The 21536-nt window shown below is 43.3% G+C and overlaps 1 protein-coding gene across 13 annotated transcripts in view; it reads right to left on the bottom strand.

Annotated features, from left to right (window-relative positions):
• Positions 1-14600, bottom strand: part of trdmt1 (tRNA aspartic acid methyltransferase 1) — a 173099-nt gene extending 158499 nt beyond the window's left edge. For 12 of the 13 annotated variants that reach the window (XM_088282914.1, XM_088282920.1, XM_088282921.1 and 9 more), the window contains exon 1: positions 14071-14229. In XM_088282914.1, coding sequence (XP_088139040.1) covers positions 14071-14212 — 142 coding nt within the window. In that variant the 5' untranslated portion in view covers positions 14213-14229. Of the gene's footprint in view, positions 1-14070; positions 14230-14277 lie in introns of those variants that run through there. The other variant, XM_088282925.1, reaches the window with a different exon arrangement.
• Between the last annotated feature and the right edge of the window lie 6936 nt (positions 14601-21536).

The raw sequence follows: 21536 nt of genomic DNA, 5'->3' as shown, positions 1-21536 counted from the left end.
CCACTGCCAATTGCGCAGGAGACCGAAAGAGCGTGCTGCAGACAGTATGCCTTGCTAAAAAGTTAGCAAGGTCGATGCGTGTTGTTTTAAATGAATGGACGGAGAAATTTAGTTTTGTTCTGGCTGCAGCTGATTCAAAACCAGTGTGAATCATTAGCTCCGAAACCGTCGCAACATTGCGAAGCGCCACTACGAAACAAAGCGCACCGCCCTTTTGTGCAAAGTCATCCGCTGAAGTTTAAATTTGAGCGCACACAAAAACATCGAACTTCGAGTGCAGTATAAGAGATTTTTACATTTTCGTTTACAGCCCAGCGGCATGCAAACGAATGTTCACTAAAGGTATCATGGAATTTGGGGAAACATAAAAAAGCATTCAGTGATGGGGGATTTGTGAAGGAGTGCTTAAATGCGGTTGCACAAACATTAGTTAAAGGTGTGAAATAATCTACCAAATCCCAATGGCCCTGACTCCGTTCTAACCCAGATTTAAGTCACTGGCAGGGCAGTCATTTTTCTCATTAAGAGAAGTGAAAAAAATATTCAAAAGAAAAGGTGGTGTCAAAGCTCATTTTGATGAGGTCAGCCATTTTTATTGATTGTGTACTGAACATGTTGACCTGTTTTACTTGGATAATTAGGCTTTCCGTTTTTTTTTTTAACTCTTTGATTTAAGAAAAAAAAGGTAAAAGATGTTAACTCAATGCTTAGCACTTGATATATTTCTGCAGGAGATATTTTACAGTTTTTTCTGGAAGTGGCACCCTTAAGTTCCTGGAGCCATATATATATATATATATATATATATATATATATATATATAGATATATATATATATATATATATAGATATATATATAGATATATATATAGATATATATATAGATATATATATAGATATATATATAGATATATATATATATATATATATATATATATATATATATATATATATATATAGATATAGATATAGATATAGATATAGATATAGATATAGATATAGATATAGATATAGATATAGATATAGAGATAGATATAGAGATAGATAGATAGATAGATAGATAGATAGATAGATAGATAGATAGATAGATAGATAGATATCTATATCTATATATATCTATATATATATCTATATATAGGCTTGGTGCGAGGACAACAGACTGCAACTCAACACTGCAAAAACAAAGGAGATCGTCATCGACTTCAGGAGGAACAAGACGGTGTCGCCCCCCCTCTGCATCAAAGGCGTGTGTGTGGAGAGGGTCCACACGTTCAAGTTCCTGGGAGTACAGATCTCCGATGACCTTTCTTGGACACACAACACCACAGCAGTGGTAAAGAAGGTCCACCAGCGTCTGCACTTCCTGAGAGTCCTCAAGAAATTCAACCTGGACAGGAAGCTGCTGCTGGCCTTCTACCACTTGTCCATCGAGAGCCTGCTGACGTACTGTGTTTCCACCTTGTACAGCGGCTGCACTGAGGCGGACAGAGTGAGGCTCCAGAGGACAGTCAAAACAGCGCAAAGGATTATTGGCTGCCCTCTCCCCTCACTGTCGGACATCTACACCGCCCGATGCCTCAGAAGGGCTCTTAACATCGTCAAAGACAATACCCACCCAAACTCACACCTGTTCGACCTGATGCCCTCTGGCAGGCGCTACAGGTGCATCAAATCAAGGACCAATAGACTGAGAAACAGTTTCTTCCCAAGAGCCATCTCCATTCTAAACTCACACACACACACACACGACCACCCGCACCTTGCAGAACAGCAACGTGATGTGTTTTTATATACCCTATTCAGTATTATTTTCCATTGCACTAACTATTCTCTTATTTATCTAATTTATATATTTATCTGAATTATTGTTGTATTGCACTGGAGAGGGGAGCTCTCTAATCTCGTTGCACACTTGAGTACAATGACAATAAAGGGATTTCTGATTTATTTATATATATATATATATATATATATATATATATATATATATATATATATATACACACAGTGAAACCCCGCTACTTCGCGGTTCACCTTTCGCGGGTTCAGTGCTTCGCGGGTCTAAAAAATATTCGGGGGCATTGTAGTTTCGCCGAGCGGCACAAGGGGGCGCTGGAGCGGTTAGACGGCCGGCGTGCGCCGAAGAAGAGCGTGGGCGAAGAAGAGAGTGGACAGAGAAGAGCGACATTTCGCCTCGCTCCGGGCCTTGCGAGAGTTCCGGAGGAGACCGGCCGGCGTGCGTGCGTGCGTGGCAGTCAAGCCGGAGAGAAACAACCTCCGCCCGTTTCGTTCGGGACCGGTGTCGTGCCAAAGTACTTACCCCTTGCCAAAATCTGCATCCCCTGTCGCGGGAGCGCGCACGCATTGACTGAAGGCGGCGCGATGTTACTACGTTTGTTTTCATTGAAAGGCACGAAGAATGTATGAGTTTGTGTTTTTCATTTGCTGTAATTTAAACTAGGGTTTCCATAAAGTGGCAGTCTTAGTCGGTGTGGTTTTCAGCACACCATTCGCTACAATTCAACACGTAGAGTAAGCGTTTGGCTCGGGGGGAATTACCTGCATTTGCATTAGTTAGACCAAAGAAATTTCGCAATCAATGAAGCTACCATAAAGGAATGTCAGTGATCAAAACACGATGAAAAGGGGAGAGGATGAGTGAATTGGGCGATCGTGTTTCCAGCGAGATCAAATTAAGTGTCAACATACACATAGGTGGTATCCTGTTAGAGAACACGTAATTGTATTCCAATTGACTGATTTGTTTATTTTTTTATAACCACCGATAGCTGCGTCAAGAGTAGCAAAAGAATAAAGTCACTCGCGTTCTGCGTCGGACTCGAGGTGCATTCATTGACCACTTACGCAGTAGGAAAGTTACCAGGGGGGGGGGGACTGATTCTGGCAGCCTCTGCCACAATAAGTACCCCCCCCTCTAATCACAAAAATTGACCCCAACCATCAAGTGACTTATTCTGTGTACCTATTGGATCATTTTGAGTATGTGTGGCAAATTTGAGCAGGATCCCTCTTTTCTAGGCAAAGTTACCAGGGGGGGCTGCCAGAATCAGTCACCCCTGGTAACTTTCCTACCGCGTAAGTGGTCAGTGAATGCACCTCGAGTCCGACGCAGAACGCGAGTGACTTTATTTTTTTATTCTTTAGCTACTCTTGACGCAGCTATCGGTGGTTATAAAAAAATAAACAAATCAGTCAATTGGAATACAATTACGTGTTCTCGAACAGGATACCACCTATGTGTATGTTGACACTTAATTTGATCTCGCTGGAAACACGATCGCCCAATTCACTCATCCTCTCCCCTTTTCATCGTGTTTTGATCACTAAAATTCCTTTATGGTAGCTTCATTGATTGCGAAATTTCTTTGGTCTAACTAATGCAAATGCAGGTAATCCCCCCCCCCAGCCAAACGCTTACTCTACGTGTTGAATTGTAGCGAATGGTGTGCTGAAAACCGCACCGACTAAGACTGCCACTTTTATGGAAACCCTAGTTTAAATTACAGCAAATGAAAAACACAAACTCATACATTCTTCGTGCCTTTCAATGAAAACAAACGTAGTAACATCGCGCCGCCTTCAGTCAATGCGTGCGCGCAGGGTATACAGATTTTGGCAGGGGGTAAGTACTCAGGCACGACACCGGTGTGCGTGAGCGGAGCGCGAGGCTGTCAGTTATGAATGAATAAATGAATAAATAAATAAATGAAAAATGCCACCTTTCATTTCACAGGGCACACCGGACTGCGTACCAGCAGGTAAAAGTCGAAGTAATTAAATAAATACAAAAAGAAGTAATTGAATAAATACAAAAATAATGGCTGGGGAATAAAAAAATACGTTTTAATCATATTTTTTTTGTTATAACATGAATTTCACTCTCTCTCTCTACCCGTATATATATATATATATATATATATATATATATATATATATATATATATATGTATATATATGTATATGTATATATATATATGTATATGTATATATATATATATATTTTTTTTTTTAAGCTATTTCGCGGATTTTCAGTTTTCGCGGGTGGTCTCGGTCCCCATTAACCGCGATAACCGGGGGTTCACTGTATGTATATATATATATATATATATATATATATATATATATTTTAAAAAAATTTTCTCTGAACCAATCCAATCCTCCGTTGCTCGCCGGGCCCACAATGAGTAACCGCACAGAATCGGGAGCTGGCGATGCGACCGCTCCGTTTTTACGGCAGCTTCGCCTCTGTGAATCTATTGCATTTGTTACTGACTTAAGTAAGTTTAACTGTCCTTAGTAGGACCGTACGGATTTGTTTTGTTTCAAAGACGGAGTAAACTTTTTAACTGATTTAGTCGTCGATGGAAACGGGCCCCGATGTCAAAGAGGGGAGTCCCGGCCGTACATTGACATTTCAATTCCGCCAATTGCGGGATACAAGAAAGGAACAATCAAGAAATATCACAGAGTCATCGCATCCACATCGAGAACAAATAAAACAGTCAGGAAATAATAGTAAAACGGTAGTGGGTAAATACGTTTAAATCATAGTATGATTTCAGGTGTGTGATCAGGTCCGAAAGTGCCCGGGGTTCGAAGCGGCAATAAGGTAAATTTGGGGAAAAAAACAGAAATAACTGGACAATTGAGTAGGGCCTACTAAAGTAGGCTCTCTCTTTCCTAATCAAGCATCACTTATGTTATTTCTTAAGTTTGTTACCTTATCGAAGCTAAGCTTTTTTAGAGACGTCTCAGTCTGGCCTCTCTGACTTTATCTCCAAAGCCCCGAACAAGTGCTGTCCTTCTGATGTACTCGTTCCTGATCCATTCCATTTTGGTCACTCCCAAAGAGAACCTCAGCATCTTCATCTCTGCCACATCCAGCTCTGCCTCGTGTCTTTTCTTCAGTGGCACTGTCTCCAGACCAGACAACATCGCTGGTCTCACCACAGTTCTATTAATCTTTCCTTTCATTTTTGCTGAAACTCTTCTATCGCACATCATCACACCTGATACTTTTCTCCACCCGTTCCAGCCAGCCTGCACACGCTTCTTCACTTCTTTTCCACACACTCTATTGTTCTGGACTGTAGACCCGAGATACTGAAGCTCCTCCACCTTCTTGGTCTCTTCTCCCTGTAAGCTCACTCTTCCTCTTGGGTCCCTCTCATTTACACACAGATACTCCGTCTTGCTCCGTCGCATCTTCATTCCCCTCCTTTCCAGGGCAAACCTCCATGCCTCCAACTTCTCCTCCACCTGTTCCCTGCTCTCACTACAAATCACAATGTTAGGCAAACATCATGTTCCATGGAGATTCCGGTCTAACCTCGTCTATCATCCTGTCCATTACCATAGCAAACAAGAAGGGACTCAAAGCTGATCCCTGATGAAGTCCCACCTCCACCTTGAACTCCTCCGTCACACCAACAGCACACCTTACCACTGTCTTACAGTCCTCATACATGTCCTGCACCACTTGAACATACTTCTCTGCTACTCCAGACTTCCTCATACAGAACCACAGTTTCTCTCTGGGCACTCTGTCATAAGATTCTGATCACATTTGCTCTAGTTGTCCAGTCATTTGGGAGCTCCTCCTCACCATCAAGAGCCCGTCTCAACTCCTTCCTGAAGGTCATAAAAACACTCTTCCCCTTTCAACTTCCACCTTTTTGCCCTATACTCTGCCTTTGTCCTCTTGGTCGTTTTCACCACCAGAGTCATCCGACACACAACCATCCTATGCTGTCTGGCTACACACACACCTACCACTACTTTGCAGTCGCAGATCTCCTTCAGATGACACCGTCTCCACAAGATGTAGTCCACCAGTGTACTCCTACCTACACTCTTGTAGGTATGTTCCTGCCTCTTTCAGAAGAAAGTATTCACAACAGCCATTTCCATCCTTTTAGCAAAGTCAACCACCATCTGTCCTTCTGCGTTCCTCTCCTAGATCCCAAACCTGCCCATCACCTCTTCATCACCACTCTTTCCTGCCCCAACATGTCCAGTGAAGTCTGCGCCAATGACAACTCTCTCATTTCCAGGGATGCTCTCAATCATTTCATCAAGGTCCAACCAAAGATTCTCCTTCTCCTCCAGCTCACAACCTCCCTGAGGCGTATAGCCACTAACAACATTGATCATCACACCTTTGATTGCTAGCTTCAGGCTCATCACTCTATCTGACACTCTTTTTACTTCCAGAACGTTCCGAAAACTCCTCTTTCACAATAACTCCTCCACTGTTATTTCTAATACTATGCATTACGGTAATGTGTGCTGTTGGCAACCTTCAACATAAACGCTGACAGACTCATCCATGCACGTCAATGGTTTGGATTTAAAATAATCGTATTAAACTTCTCTCCGGACAAGCAACCACAAGATCACCTAGAGCAGGGGTGTCAAGATCCAGTCCTGGAGGGCCGCTTTCCTGCATGCTTTCAATCTCTCCCGGCTGCAACCCACCTGATTCAAATGATCAGCTCATCAGCAAGCTCTGAAGAAGCCTGATAAGTATCCTGCTAATTTGAATCAGGTGGGTTGCAGCTGGGAGAGATGGAAAACATGCAGGACAACGGCCCTCGAGGACTGGAGTTTGACACCCCTGACCTAGAGGGAATGCAAACTGTCTCAGAATTGGAGCAAGAAACATTCTAAATTTAGATAGAAAGGGAGATTAAGGTTAATGTACATGAATAACTGACATTACAATTGATTTTAAAAAAAATAATTCAAAATTCAAGTTTCCATTATCAGACCAGAGCTGGGGAATCTAGGTCACCCCAGGTATCCACAAAAGGTACTTTGAATAAAATCAGGTGTGGCAAAAAAAAAAGAAGTTCCTTACTATACATGGTCATTTATTTAAAAAAAAATAAAAAACGTTTCTACACTACTATAAATTTTTCAATTTCAAAATAAAAGGCCAAATCAATCTGGAATTTTTACCTTTACAACTGACTCAAGAAAAAAAATTCAAAATTCAGTTTTTGTTATACCAAAGTACGCCGAATAAATTCTGATGCCACATCACTAGTCTGGTTAAGGGATGATCAAAACAATTTTTTTTAAAATCAGGTCTAAAAGGTCAAAATTTCATATTTCTTTGGCCTTTTATTTTTAAATGCCACATCGGATTTTGATGAAAGTACTCTGGTTGGATACCTGGGGTAGCCTAGTATGTACTTCAGCACTGGTCTGTTTTCAGGATAACAAAAACTGATTTTTTTATTTATTTAAATCAGGTGTGAAGGTGTAAAATTCAGATTTCTTTGGCCTTTTATTTTGGAAGGCCTCATCCGATTTTAATAAAGGTACTTTGGTTAGAGTCCTGGAGTGGCCTAGTGTGCCCTAGCATGGTACTGGTTGCGGGATAACATTTTTTTTTTCATTTTTTAATGATTTTTTTTTTTTAAATCAGCACTCAAGGTCAAAAGTTCATTCTACTTTTTATTTTGAAATGGTACATCAGATCTTAATGAAAGCACTTTATTTGGATACTTGAGGGGGTCTAGTATTCCCCAGCACATCTCGTTACAGGATTACACAAACTTAATTGTTTATATTTTTTTTAAATCAGCTGTGGAGGTGAAAAACTCCGGCGCCGCGCGAGTGGCTGCCTGTTTACAGCAGCGTGGCTCACTATTGAGCCTTTTTTCGCGTGTTTTTTCCCTTTACCCTGTTTTATTTTATTTTTACCTCATCTCAGCAATGGACATACAACTTGCGGTGGTTTTACTGCTGTTGGGGCTGTTTTTTGCACAATCGTGTCCGGAGACGAAACTCGGAGCTATGGATCGATCGTGTACTCAAGAGATCAGCTGTTAGCACTCCGTGCTAACCCCGCGTCGGCTCCCAGAGTGAGACCCGATATCCCCCGCGAGCTGAGGAGGAAGAGACGGGGATGTCGTGCGGGGGCTAAACGCCAGGCAAGGAGGAGACGATACCACCCCGTCCTCCCGTCCGTTATTATGGGGAATGTTAGATCCCTCCCCAATAAAATGGACGAGCTAACAGCGCTAACCCGGCACGAGAGGATTGTCCGGGAGGCTAGCTTGCTGGTGTTCACGGAGTCGTGGCTAACAGAGCTAACGCCGGACGCCGTCGTGGAATTGGACGGCTTCCAAATACTACGCGCGGACAGGACACTGGAGAGCGGTAAGAGGAAAGGGGGAGGGCTGGCTGTGTTTGTTGATGATAGATGGTGTAACCCTGGGCACATAACTGTTAAGGATCAACTTTGCAATCGGGACATTGAGCTGATCGCTGTTAGCATGCGTCCGTTCTATTTCCCGCGAGAGTTCAGTCATGTGATCGCGGTGGCGGCGTACGTGCCACCCTCTGCTAACAGTGAGACAGCCTGTGACGTACTGACTGCAGCTGTGAGCAGGCTACAAACACAGCACCCAAATGCCCTGCTCCTTATCTCTGGTGACTTCAATCATGCTTCTCCTTCATCCTTTCTGCCTTCATTCACACAATATGTGACCTGCCACACCAGAGACAAGAAAATATTGGACCTTTTCTATGCCAACACCAAGGAGGCGTACACATCACTGCCCCTCCCCCCGCTGGGCAAAGCTGACCACAACTTGGTTGCTCTCCTGCCTCTGTACAAACCTCTGGTCCGCAGGCAGCCAGCTGTGACGCACAGTTCAGCGATGGTCCGGAGAAGCCGAGGAGGCCTTAAAGGACTGTTTCAACACAACTGTGTGGGAGGTTGTTAGAATAATATTTAGAGGTTATTATACATTTGCCATGACGCAGCATTATTTCAATGCATGGTGCGCATGACATGTTGCAAATTAGTGGAGTGGTCTGCAATTGGCAGGGCGGTGGCACTTCTTCAGAAGTGAGGATGAAGTAAACAACATCGTGAGGAGCCTGATAGTAGAAGTTGGCATCGAAGTCTGAAGTAAACAACATCGTGCTGGGTCCTGATAGAAGATGTTGACGTCAAATGCAGCTGCGACCCATGGCGGCACGCCAATGATAAACCGGACTAAACCAGCTTTTGAGAAGACGAACTTGTACCACCCTTGAATGTAATCTGATTTCTCGAAGTGTAATCTGATTCCTCGATGTTATAAAAGGGAATGTGTGAAAAACATCGAGGAACAGAAGGGAGATGAAGTTGCCAAATAAACTTTATTAACCTCTCTGTATCCACTTGAGCTGAGTGCCTCTCTTCTTTCAGCTATGAACCCTATATGTCAAATTGGCGAACCTGACAGAGGTATTCAGCGAAGCTCACGGTGAGGACATTAATGGTCTAACAGACACAATTACAGACAATACAAACTTCTGTATGGAGAACACCATTCCCACCAGGACTGTAAGATGTTTCTCCAACAACAAACCCTGGATCACACCGGACATTAAAGCTCTCCTGAAGGAGAAAAAGAGGGCTTTTGTGTCAGGCGACAAGGACGAGCTGAAGAGAGTGCAGCGTCAGCTGAGAAGGAGGATCCAAGAGGGGAAAAAGTCCTACAGGATGCGGATGGAGGAACAACTGCAGAAGAACAATGCCAGGGATGTCTGGAGGGGCCTGAAGACCATCTCAGGCCATGGACAACCAGGTAAGACCCAGAAGGGGGGGGCTTCAGTGGGCAAATTAGTTGAACCTATTTTTCAATAGGTTTGATCAAATACCTCAGGCTCCCCTGCTGCAGCCCCCACCAACCCCTCCTGCCACTGCGAGACCCTCTCTCCCCCTCTCTCTCTCTCTCCACAGGCTCCAGTTCCCAGCCTCATCAGACAACCACCACTTCCTCCTGCTCAGCCTTGTTCCTCACAACATCTCAGGTGAAGAATCAGCTGAGGAAGATGAAGGCGAGGAAGGCAGCAGGCCCAGATGGGATTAGCTCCCAGCTCCTCAAATCCTGTGCAGACCAGCTGTGTGGAATCGTCCAGCACATGTTCAACCTGAGCCTGAAGCTGGGCAGAGTCCCCCAGCTGTGGAAAACATCCTGCCTGGTTCCGGTTCCAAAGACACCCCATCCGAAGGAGCTCAACAACTTCAGACCAGTGGCGCTGACGTCTCATCTGATGAAGACCCTGGAGAGACTGGTCCTCGTCCATCTGCGCCCCCTGGTCAGCTCCTCAATGGACCCACTCCAGTTCGCATACCAGCCTGGCATCAGTGTGGATGATGCCATCATCTACCTGCTCCACACTTCACGCTCCTACCTGGAGAAGGCGGGGGGCACGGTGAGGATCATGTTCTTTGATTTCTCAAGTGATTTCAACACCATCCAGCCCGCCTTATTGGGAGACAAGCTGGAGCAGGCGGGAGTGGCCCACCACCTCATCATATGGATCCACGACTACCTCACAAACCAGCCACAGTACGTGAGGACACAGGACTGTGTGTCTGATGTGCTCCTCTGCAGCACGGGAGCGCCGCAGGGAACTGTTCTGACTCCCTTCCTGTTCACCCTCTACACCTCGGACTACAAATACAATTCCACAACCTGTCACCTGCAGAAGTTCTCTGATGACTCTGCGATTGTCGGCCTCATCACTGATGGTGACGATCGGGAGTACAGAGGGGTTACGCAGGGGTTCGTGGACTGGTGTCTGCAAAACTAGGGTTCGCGGTTAACCGCTTCCCGATTGCCCAGGGCAAGTGAAATTTGGCCACGGGCAAGGTAAAATTATGGGCAACTTACCCGACCGGGCAAGCAATTTTTAAAGCAGCCAAATATCTTTAATTTCAACGAAAACTGTGGCGTGATCTGTTTCTGTGCACTGTATGGTGATGGTTTAACCCAGACACCCCCTAATGTTGTGGTATGGTCCATTGGCTTTATCGGGGGCAATGGGCGGGTGCTTCAGGGATCAGTTAGTTCAGTGAATGTCGAGTTAAAGTGGACATCAATAAATCCCGCAGTATTGGAACTCGCTGTCGTAGCATCCTCATTTGAAGTTTGAAAAACACAACAAAAACCTACGATATTTCGGCTGAAAATTGACAGCCGGAAGTTTTCTTACCTTCTGCGCATGTTTACAAGGGGCGACGAGTTCATTCAAATCCGAACATTTCGGATTCCTCTGACATGACTAAAATAGCTCGAATATTTTTAAGTAGACAATTCAGTTGTGAGTAAGGAAGGGAGTAATATTTGATTATTGGCTGTTAATTCATCAGCTCCATGATGTGACCTAGTGTCAGTGACTGTGTTCTGTTTATGCTTTGAAATTTATGGCGGCAGCACCACAGGCACTGGTCTAAAAGGAATCCACAAATTTCCCACACTCATAATTTACTCATGTGATTACTCAATTAATAGGCTCTCTTGGATTTAAAATTGCTAATCTGGATTGCTGTAATGTCATTTTCCCAATTTAACATGCAGATTTGTTAATTATTAAAACTACAATTAACATTTTCAATAACTGCACAGGATGATACATGCATTTGTGAGTAGGGTTTCATGGTTGATGATGAAAACAAGATTAATTTATGATTCTCAGATTATATGTTTATTTACATTTGTGGCACACATTTTACAACCATAAACATTTTATTCTTAGTCTAGCTTTCACAGGACCAGTTCTACCTGCCAGCTGCCAGCTCCTTACGGACATATGCTTCATTGACTGTTTCTTAATGCCTGCAACGTCTACAACATAGAACTCATGAAGGAATAACATAATCCTGGGTCAGCAGACACCTAATTAATGTGTTAATACATGATACATTTTTATATAAGCAACCCTTATGATTGTAACATATTTTTAATTCTTTCTAGGCAGGAACTGTCCGAACAAAAAATAAATGCAATTTGTAATTAGACACTTTGTCATACAAAAAGTCACTCAGGGCAAGGTAATTTAATCTTCGGGCTAGAGAAAAAAAATTGTCACTTGCCCAAGTTGGGCAAGTAATTTGGCCACTCGGGCAAGGCAAATTTTAGTGGCACTTGCCCTATGGGCAAGCAGTTTTTAAAGTTAACTTCGAACCCTGAGAACCGCCTCCAAATCAACGCTGGGAAATCCAAAGAGCTGGTGGTGGATTTCCGCAAGCATCGGCACTCTCGACCTGCACCAGTGAATATCCAGGGAACAGACGTTGAGAGGGTCTCAACTTACAAGTACCTGGGTGTTCATCCGAACAATAAACTGGACTGGAGCGACAACACAGATCCTCTCTATAGGAAGGGTCAGAGCAGACTCTTCCTACTCAGGAGGCTGGGGTCCTTTGGCGTTCGGGGAACACGCCTCGGGAACTTCTATGACTCGGTGGTTTCATCAGTCATCTTCTATGGAGTGGTCTCCTGGGCAGGAGGCATCTCGGGCCGGGACAAAAAGAGACTGGAGAAACTAGTGAGGAGGGCCAGCTCTGTCCTGGGCTGCTCCCTGGACTCTGTGGACTCAGTGGGGGGCAGGAGGATGACGGCAAAACTGTCATCAATGCTGGACAACCCAGCCCACCCACTTAATGACACTCTGAGAACACTCCACAGCTCCTTCAGTGATAGACTGTTACACCCTCGCTGTACCAAAGAGAGATTTTGCCGCTCCTTCCTGCCGACTGCTGTCAGACTTTTTAACAAGAACATTGGGTCAGGCCTACAAACGGGAGGGCATTAGTGCAATTGTGCAGTCCTAGGATGCAATATACACTACTACTGTACTTTCAGCCAATGGTGTACTTAAATATTGACCTATGATGTATTTTGTTTACCATTACAGTATTCCTATTACAGTACATCTAACACTGCAGTATTTCAACCATTGCAGGACGTTCACTATTCCAGTACTTTTATCATTGCAGTACTTTTATCATTGCAGTATTTCCTATCATTGCGGTACTTTTACTATTACAGTACTTTTATCATTGCAGTATTTTTCTATCGTTGCAGTACTTTTACTATTCCAGTACTTTTACCATTGCAGTATTTTCTATCATTTGCAGTACTTTTCTATCATTTCAGTACTCTTACCATTACAGTACTTTTATCATTGCAATATTTTCATCATTGCAGTATTTTCAATCATTCAGTAGTTTTTATCATTACAGCGTTTCCCCCTCTGTATAATGGATAGGCATTAGGAGTGTTTCCTTTCACTAGATACGTTTATACTGTGTATATTTGCATGCTTTTTATGAATGTCTGCTGCTAATGTTATACATTAACGGCTACATTACGCCGCCGACTCTGTGTGATCTATATCTTTGCTGATGTAACACCTCAAATTTCCCCATTGTGGGACTAATAAAAGACATCTTTATCTTTATCTCAGATTTTTTCTGCCTTTTTTTTAAATGCCACATCAGATTTTATTTAGAGTTCTTTGATTGGATACCTGGGGTACCTAATGTGCCCCAGCACATAACGAAAATCTATTTTTTAATGATTTTTTAAAATCAAGTCTAACGGTCAAAAGTTGAGATTTCTTCTGCCTTTTATTGTGAAATGCCACATCAGTTTGAATGAAAGCACTTTGGTTGGATACCTGGGGTGGACTAGTGTTTCCCAGCACTAGACTGGTTGTGGGATAACGAAAACTTAATTTTTTATGTTTTTTTTTTTTTTGTTTGTTTTTTTTTAAATCAGGTGTAGAGTTCAGATTTCTTTGGCTTTTTATTTTGAAATACCACATCAGATCAGATTTTGATGTAAGTACTCTGGGTTGGATACCTGAGGTGACTGAGTGTGTCTCAGCACTGGTCTGGTTGGGGGATATTTTATTTATTGTTTTTTTTAATCACTTGTAATTTCAGTCATTGATGAACAGTTAACAATTTATATTTCTATCTCAATTCACAACGCTTCTTACTCGAATTCTGAGACAGTTTGCAATCCCCTAGGGAGAACTCATGGTTGTCTGTCCGCAGATAAGTTTAATGAGATTATTTTAAATCCAAAGCACTGACGGGCATGCATGAGTTTGTGGGGTTTTATTTTGAAAATAACCAACAGCGTGCGCTTTCGGCGCATTACCGTATGCACCGTGATGCACAGTATATTGAAAACAGTGGATTGACTTCGTTTTTGCGTGTGGAGGCCGGTGTCGTGCCAAAGTACTTACCCCCTGCCAAAATCTGTATCCCCTGTCGCGGGAGCGCGCACGCATTGACTGAAGGCGGCGCGATGTTACTACGTTTGTTTTCATTGAAAGGCACGAAGAATGTATGATTTTGCAGTAGCAGGTCGCCACAGGCGACAGTCATTTAGAAAGACAGTGACAAGCCAATAAAAAAGGAAGAGGGGAATATTATTCAGTGAACCTACTTACGTTTTAGAGAATAATGCATCCCACCAATTCCGCTGTAAAGCTCTAGCACTCGGAGAGTTTCCATTTGTCTGTCGTCTAGCCTGTCTCCTTCGGCCGTATCTCAACACATGAAAAGGACCACGGAATGCAAAAATACCGTCCGACGTGCGGTTTGACAGTGACGGGGAAAAAATTAAAAAAAAACTCGTTCACACAAACGTGCTTGACAGTTTACTGACACTCAGATGACACGTTCTTATCTGCTCACACGGGCTTCACTTCACGGGCTCGGCAACTAAAGATGACGTCATGTGAGGGGACGTCAGTCACAAAAAGAGCATGTGCATTGTCGTGCCAAAGTACTTACCCCCGAAAAATTCTGTATCCCCTGTCGCGATTATTGCATTTATCAATGCAGGTGGTGCCAGAATCTGTACCCCCCGCCCCCTTTAACTTTGCTTAGAAAAAAGGGATCCTGCTCAAATTTGCTACACTTACTCAAAATGATCCTAGGCATACACAGAATAAATCACTTGATGTCTGGGGTTAATATTTTTGTGATTGTGGTGTGGGGGTGTTGTAGTACGGTAATTCGTCAATGGGTGGTGCTGTTGCTTAATGCTGTGACTTTGTGTATCGCGAAGAAGACTCTGTTTACTTCCGTTTTTTTTTTTGCGCTGCTGTATGTTGCTGATTGTTGCGCACTTCAATAAAGAACGGCTCACGCCACAAATTTCAACAGGTTATGGGCCCAGAACGGCGCTAAACAGGATGCTTACACGAATTATTTTTTTTGTAAGAGATAAACAGTACCATGGGATTTCACGATGGATGAGAAACTGTTTATTGACAAGCTGAGCGGACCGGAGAATTGGGCAACGTGGAAGTTTCAGATGGAGCACTTGCTAAAGGCTAAAGGACTGTGGGGCATGCTAACAGAGACAGACACGCTAGCCGCTGATGCTAACGCCCACGAACAGGCTGAATTCACTAAACGAAGTGAGAAGGCGTTCTCCATGATAGTACTGAATGTGAGTACAACCCAGTTGTATTTGATAACAAGTTGTCAGACTCCCAAAGAGGCGTGGACTACGCTGAAAGGCCATTTTGAGAGAGATACCTTGGCAAATAAACTGTTTTTGAAGAAAACATATTTCCGATGTGAAATGAAGGAAGGAGAACGTTTGACTCAGCATTTAAAACAAATGAAGGAGCTTACTGATCAGCTATCAGCAATAGGAGCTGTAATTGAAGAGGAAGACCAAATTGTAACACTTTTGGGAAGCTTGCCACCAAGTTATGCCACAATTGTCACTGCACTAGAAACAAAGATTGACAATCTGACACTGCAGTTTGTTCAGCAAGCATTGATCAATGAGGATCAAAAACGAGTTAATGCTAGTGCTGTAACAGGTGGTGCATCAGCCATGTCCACACAATTCTGCTCCCACTGCATTGGAGCTATCCTGCACAGTTGCCTGAAATCAGCATGGAAGGAGATGAGAGTGAAACACAAGAGGTCATTGTTGATACACCTGTTAGAACAAGTGACCGACTGAAAAAAGCTCCAAAGAGATTTGGATATGATGAGTTTGCTGATACAGTTATTGTTGATCATCATGCCAAAATCTGCTGTGTGATGGAACCAGTCACGATGAAAGAAGCAATGATGAGTCCAAATGCAAAGGAATGGCAGGAGGCAGCTGATTTGGAATATGAGTCGCTGTTGGAAAATGAAACGTGGGACCTGGTGGATTTACCAAAGGAAAGAAAGGCAGTCGGATCAAGATGGGTTTTCAAAGTCAAGTATCGTAGTGATGGACAACTGGAGCGATACAAGTGTCGACTTGTCGCCAAAGGTTACTCACAGTTGTTCGGTACTGACTATTATGAAACCTTTTCACCAGTAGTACGATTCAACTCAATTCGTACGTTACTGTCATTTGCTATCCAAAACAATTTACATGTACACCAGATGGACGTTGGAACTGCATTCCTCAATGGACACCTAGAAGAAGAAATCTACATGGAGCAACCAGAGGGATACATCAAACCTGGGCAAGAACCCTTGGTATGTAAGTTGAAAAAATCAATTTATGGACTGAAGCAGTCACCTCGCTGCTGGAGCAAAGCCTTCACCGAGTTCATGACGGAAATAGGATTTAAACAGAGTACAGCTGATTCATGTGTGTTTGTTAGATCAAGAGAAGAGCTTGAGATACTTGGTGTGTATGTGGATGATCTCATTCTGATAACACAATCAAAGGAGAACATGAACCTGCTGAAAACGACCCTCGGTGAGCGCTACAAGATGAAAGACATGGGTGAGTTGTATTACATACTGGGCATCTCTGTGGTCCAAGACAAAGATAAGAACTGTGTCTTTCTTAGTCAGAAGCATTATATCGAGGCTATACTCAAGAGATATGGAATGGACAATGCAAACCCTGCGGCAACTCCTGCTGATGCCAATGTCAAATTAAGGAAAAGCGATGGTGTCAGTAAGCCAGTAAATCAACAAATCTATCAGTCAATGGTAGGAAGTTTGCTGTATGCTGCAATGGCCACACGACCAGACATAGCTCATGCAGTGAGTACTGTGTCTAAGTTCAACGCCAATCCAGACGCTGCACATCTGACTGCTGTGAAGAGGATATTCCGATACTTGAAAGGGACAGCAAATCTTTCTCTCAAGTATGAGCAGTCAAACACAGATGCTTTGATCGGATTCTCTGATGCTGATTGGGCTGGTGATCAAGATGACCGCCGCTCAACAACAGGCAACATATTCCTAGTAAGTGGAGGAGCCGTGAGCTGGCTTAGCAAGAAACAGGCGACAGTTGCACTTTCAACAGCTGAAGCTGAATATGTCGCACTGAGTCAAGCTGCACAAGAAGGTGTTTGGTTGAGACGATTACTGAGTGATCTTGGGATGAAGGATATGTCCATAAGAATTTTGGAAGACAACCAAGGAGCAATCGCAATTGCAAAGAATCCTGTGGACCACTCCAGAACTAAACACATTGACATTCGATACCACTACATTCGTGAATGTGTACAGAATGGACAAATTGAGATACAATATTGCCCAACAAATGATATGAAAGCGGATATATTGACCAAGCCACTTACGAAACAAAGATTTGAAAATCTTAGGAGGGAAATTGGATTATTTCCAGTCTAAATATATGTTGGTGTCTGACAGTTGAATTGGTTAAAATGTGTGAAACGTGTAAAAAGAGTTCCTGAAGAAATGTGAAAAAAGAGTTCCTGAAGTTCACTGTAAAAGAGAAATGTGCTTTTGGTTTGCCTGTCTTGACATTTTTTGAAAAAGGGAGCACAGCTCTGTAAAATTGTTTAAAACTTCGAGATACCATTGTAAAATTAAGTTGGAGTGTTGTAGTACGGTAATTTGTCAATGGGTGGTGCTGTTGCTTCATGCTGTGACTTTGTGTATCGCGAAGAAGACACTGTTTACTTCCGTTTTTTTTTGCGCTGCTGTATGTTGCTGATTGTTGCGCACTTCAATAAAGAACGGCTAACGCCACAAATTTCAACAGGGGGGGACCTATTCTGGCAGGTGCTGCCATAATCAGTATTCCCTGGTAACTTTCCGACTGCGGAAGTGGTCATTGAATGCACCTCGAGTCCGACGCAGACGCGAGTGACATTATTTTTTAAATTATTTTATTACTCTTGACGCGGCTATCAGTGGTTATAAAAATAAAGAAACAAATCAGTCAATTGGAATACAATTACGTGTTCTCCAATAGGATACCACCTATCTGTATTTTGCCACTGAATTTGATCTCGCTGGAAATACGATAGCCCACTTCACTAATCCCCTCCCCTTTTCATCATGGTTTGATCACTGAAATTCACTTATGGAAGCTTCATTGATTGCGAAATTTCTTTGGTCTAACGAATGCAAATGCAGGTAATTTCCCCCCAATTTCGGCGGAGTCAAACGCTTACTTTACGCGTTAAATTGTCGCGAATGGTGCGCTGAAAACCACACCGACGGATACTGCCACTTTTATGCAAAACCTAGTTTAAATTACAGCAAATCAAAAACACAAAATTATACATTCTTCATGCCTTTCTATGAAAACAAACGTAGTAACATCGCGCCGCCTTCAGTCAATGCGTGCGCGCTCCCGCGACAAGGGGATACAGATTTTTTCGGGGTTAAGGGGCTCCGTAAATATCTGCACCTGCCGATGAAAAACTTCCATAACAGCAATAAAACGTTCAAAACAAATTCCAATTTCTTATCTCCTTGGAACAGACCGAAAAAATAGCCTCTTTGTCAAGGGGTTGACATTTTTAGATGGCCACCAACTCCCTAAATCACAACAGAAGGATACAGCATTGCAATGAAACAACAACAACAAATGGTTTAGATTTTCAACATAATCACAGAACACACAATTAGTAAAAAGAAAATCTAACTTCAATCTTATATTTCGTTCAAAATTTTAAATTGGACCTCTTTCCCTTTGGGCGACACTGGATGTAATATCTTGAGATATTACTGAATATATGTACACACGTCAGCTTGCTTGTAGTCGGCTTTTTATTGCAGGTAACTAAGTTGTATTGTATTAACATTTTACAACAGCTCTGACGGACAGTTCGTTGTTACTCCGTCTACTAGACTTTTATAACTCTGGCATATATAAACCACTTGCACCCTCTATTGGAAACAAGCTGTACATCAGTTTAATCACTGTACAGCGATCCCTATCCTCCTTATCGCGGGAATTACATTCCAAAAAATAACCCGCGATAAGTGAAATCCGTGTAGTAGTCAGCTTTATTATTTTTTTTTATTATTATTTTGCAATGCATTTATATGATGCATTAATGTAGCGGTAAGGGGCACAAGCCATTGTCTTCTTATGCCGGTTCCAAGCCCGGATAATTACAGAGGGTTGTGTCATAAAGGGCATCTGACGTAAAACTTTGGCCAAATCAAACATGCGAAGCAAATATACAACTTCCATACCGGATCGGTCGAGGCTCAGGTTAACAACGACCGCCAAGGGTGCTAATGACCTGGTGGAAATTGGACTACTGTTGGTCGAAAAAGGAGAGGAGGAAGATGTGTTCGAAGGAAGAAAGAGAAGAGGAACACAAAGAGCCTAGGACTGAGAGTAGTGGGAACTATGGCAGGGAAAGGTAGCGAGCTTGTTGACATGATGCAGAGGAGGAAAGTGGACATACTATGTATTCAGGAGACCAGGTGGAAAGGGAGCAAAGCGAGAGGTTTAGGAGCAGGTTCAAGTTGTTCTATCATGGTATAGATAGGAAGAGAAATGGAGTAGGAGTTATTGTGAAAGAGGAGTTTGTTAGGAACGTCCTGGAAGTAAAAAGTATCAGATAGATTGATGACCCTGAAGCTCGGAATCGAAGGTGTGATGGTCAGTGTTGTTAGTGGGTATGTGCCACAGGTAGGTTGTGAGCAGGAGGAGAAGGAGAACTTTTGGTTGGACCTTGAAGAAATGATTGAGAGCAATCCCTAGAAATTAGAGAGTTGTCATTGGTGCAGACTTCAATGGACATGTTGCGGCAGGAAAGGGTGGTGATGAGGAGGTGATGGGCAGGTTTGGTATCCAGGAGAGGAACGCAGAAGTACAGATGGCGGTTGACTTTGCAAAAAGGATGAAAATGGCTGTTGTGAATACTTTCTTCCAAAAGAGGCATCAACAAAGGGTGGCTACAAAAGTGGAGGTAGGAGTACATAGGTAGACTACATCTTGTGTAGACGGTCTAATCTGAAGAGATCAACGACAGCAAAGAGGTGGTAGTTGAGTGTGTAGCCAAACAGCACAGGATGGTAGTGTGTAGGATGACTCTTGTGGTGAAAACGACAAAGAGGGCAAAGGCAGAGCAGAGGACAAAATGGGGGAAGATGAAAGGGGAAGAGTGTTGTATGACCTTCAGGAAGGAGTTGAGACAGGCTCTTGATGGTCAGGAGGAGCTCCCAAATGACTGGACAACTACAGCAAATGTGATCTGGGAGACAGGTAGGAAAGTCCTCGGTGTGTCATCTGGAAGGGAAGAAGATAAGGAGACTTGGTGGTGGAATGAGGAGGTGCGGAAATGGACCTAGAGAAATAGGTTAGCTAAGAAGAATTGGGACAGTGAGAGGACTGAATAAAGTAGACAGAAAACAGGGACATGCAGCGGAAGATGAAAGTGGAAGTGGCAAAGGCCAAACAAGGGGCTTACGATGACTTGTATGCGAGGTTGGAAAGTAAGGAGGGAGAGACCGATCCATACAGGTTGGCAAGGCAGAGAAACAGGGATGGGAAGGATGCAGCAGGTTAGGGTAATAAAGGATAGGGATGGAAGTGTATTGACAGATGCCAGTAGTGTGATTGGAAGATCGAAAGAGTACTTTGAAAATTTGATAAATGAGGAAAATGAAAGATAACAAAGAGAAGAAGAGGCAACTGCTGTGGGCCAGCAAGTTGCAAAGATCAGTAAGGATGAAGTGAGAAGAGCATTGAAGAGGATGAAAAGCAGAAAGGCACTCGGCCCTGATGATATACCCATGGAGGTAGGGAAGTGTCGAGGAGAGATAGCAGTAGAATTTCTGACTGGGTTGGTCAACAGGATCTTAGTGAGAAGATGCCCGAGGACTTGAGCTGGAGCCCATTTTTAAGAACAAGGGAGATGTACAGAGCTGTGACAACTACAGAGGAATAAAGCTGATGAGCCACACAATTAAGCTGTGGGAAAGAGTGGTGGAAGCTAGACCGAGGGCAGAGGTGAACATCTGTGAGCAGCAGCATGGCTTTATGCCAAAAAAAGAGTACAACAGATACAATATTTGCTTTGAGGATGCTGACAGAGATAGAGACAGAGAAGGTCAAAAGGAGCTGCATTGTGTCTTTGTAGATCTGGAGAAAGCTTATGACAGAGTGCCCAGAAAGGAACAGTGGTTCTGTATGAGGAAGTCTGGAGTAGCAGAGAAGTATGTTCTAGTGGTGCAGGACATGTATGAGGACTGTAAGACAGTGGTGAGGTGTGCTGTAGGTGTGACGGAGAAGTTCAAGGTGGAGGTGGGACTACATCAGGGATCAGCTTTGAGTCCCTTCTGTGGCCATGCACAGGATGACAGACGAGGTTCGACAGGAATCTTCATGGACCATGATATTTGCAGATGACATTGTGATATGTAGTGAGAGCAGGGAAAGGGTGGAGGAGAAGCTGGAGGCATGGAGGTTTGCCCTGGAAAGGAGGGGAATGAAGATTAGCCGTAGACGGAGTAT

The sequence above is a fragment of the Idiotropiscis lumnitzeri genome, chromosome 19 (genome assembly GCF_059441095.1).
Source record: "Idiotropiscis lumnitzeri isolate Australia: NSW breed Sydney's pygmy pipehorse chromosome 19, RoL_Ilum_1.0, whole genome shotgun sequence".
Lineage (NCBI taxonomy): Eukaryota > Metazoa > Chordata > Actinopteri > Syngnathiformes > Syngnathidae > Idiotropiscis > Idiotropiscis lumnitzeri.
Note: the sequence above shows the minus strand (reverse complement) of the source record. Positions and strands in the feature narration are given on the sequence as shown.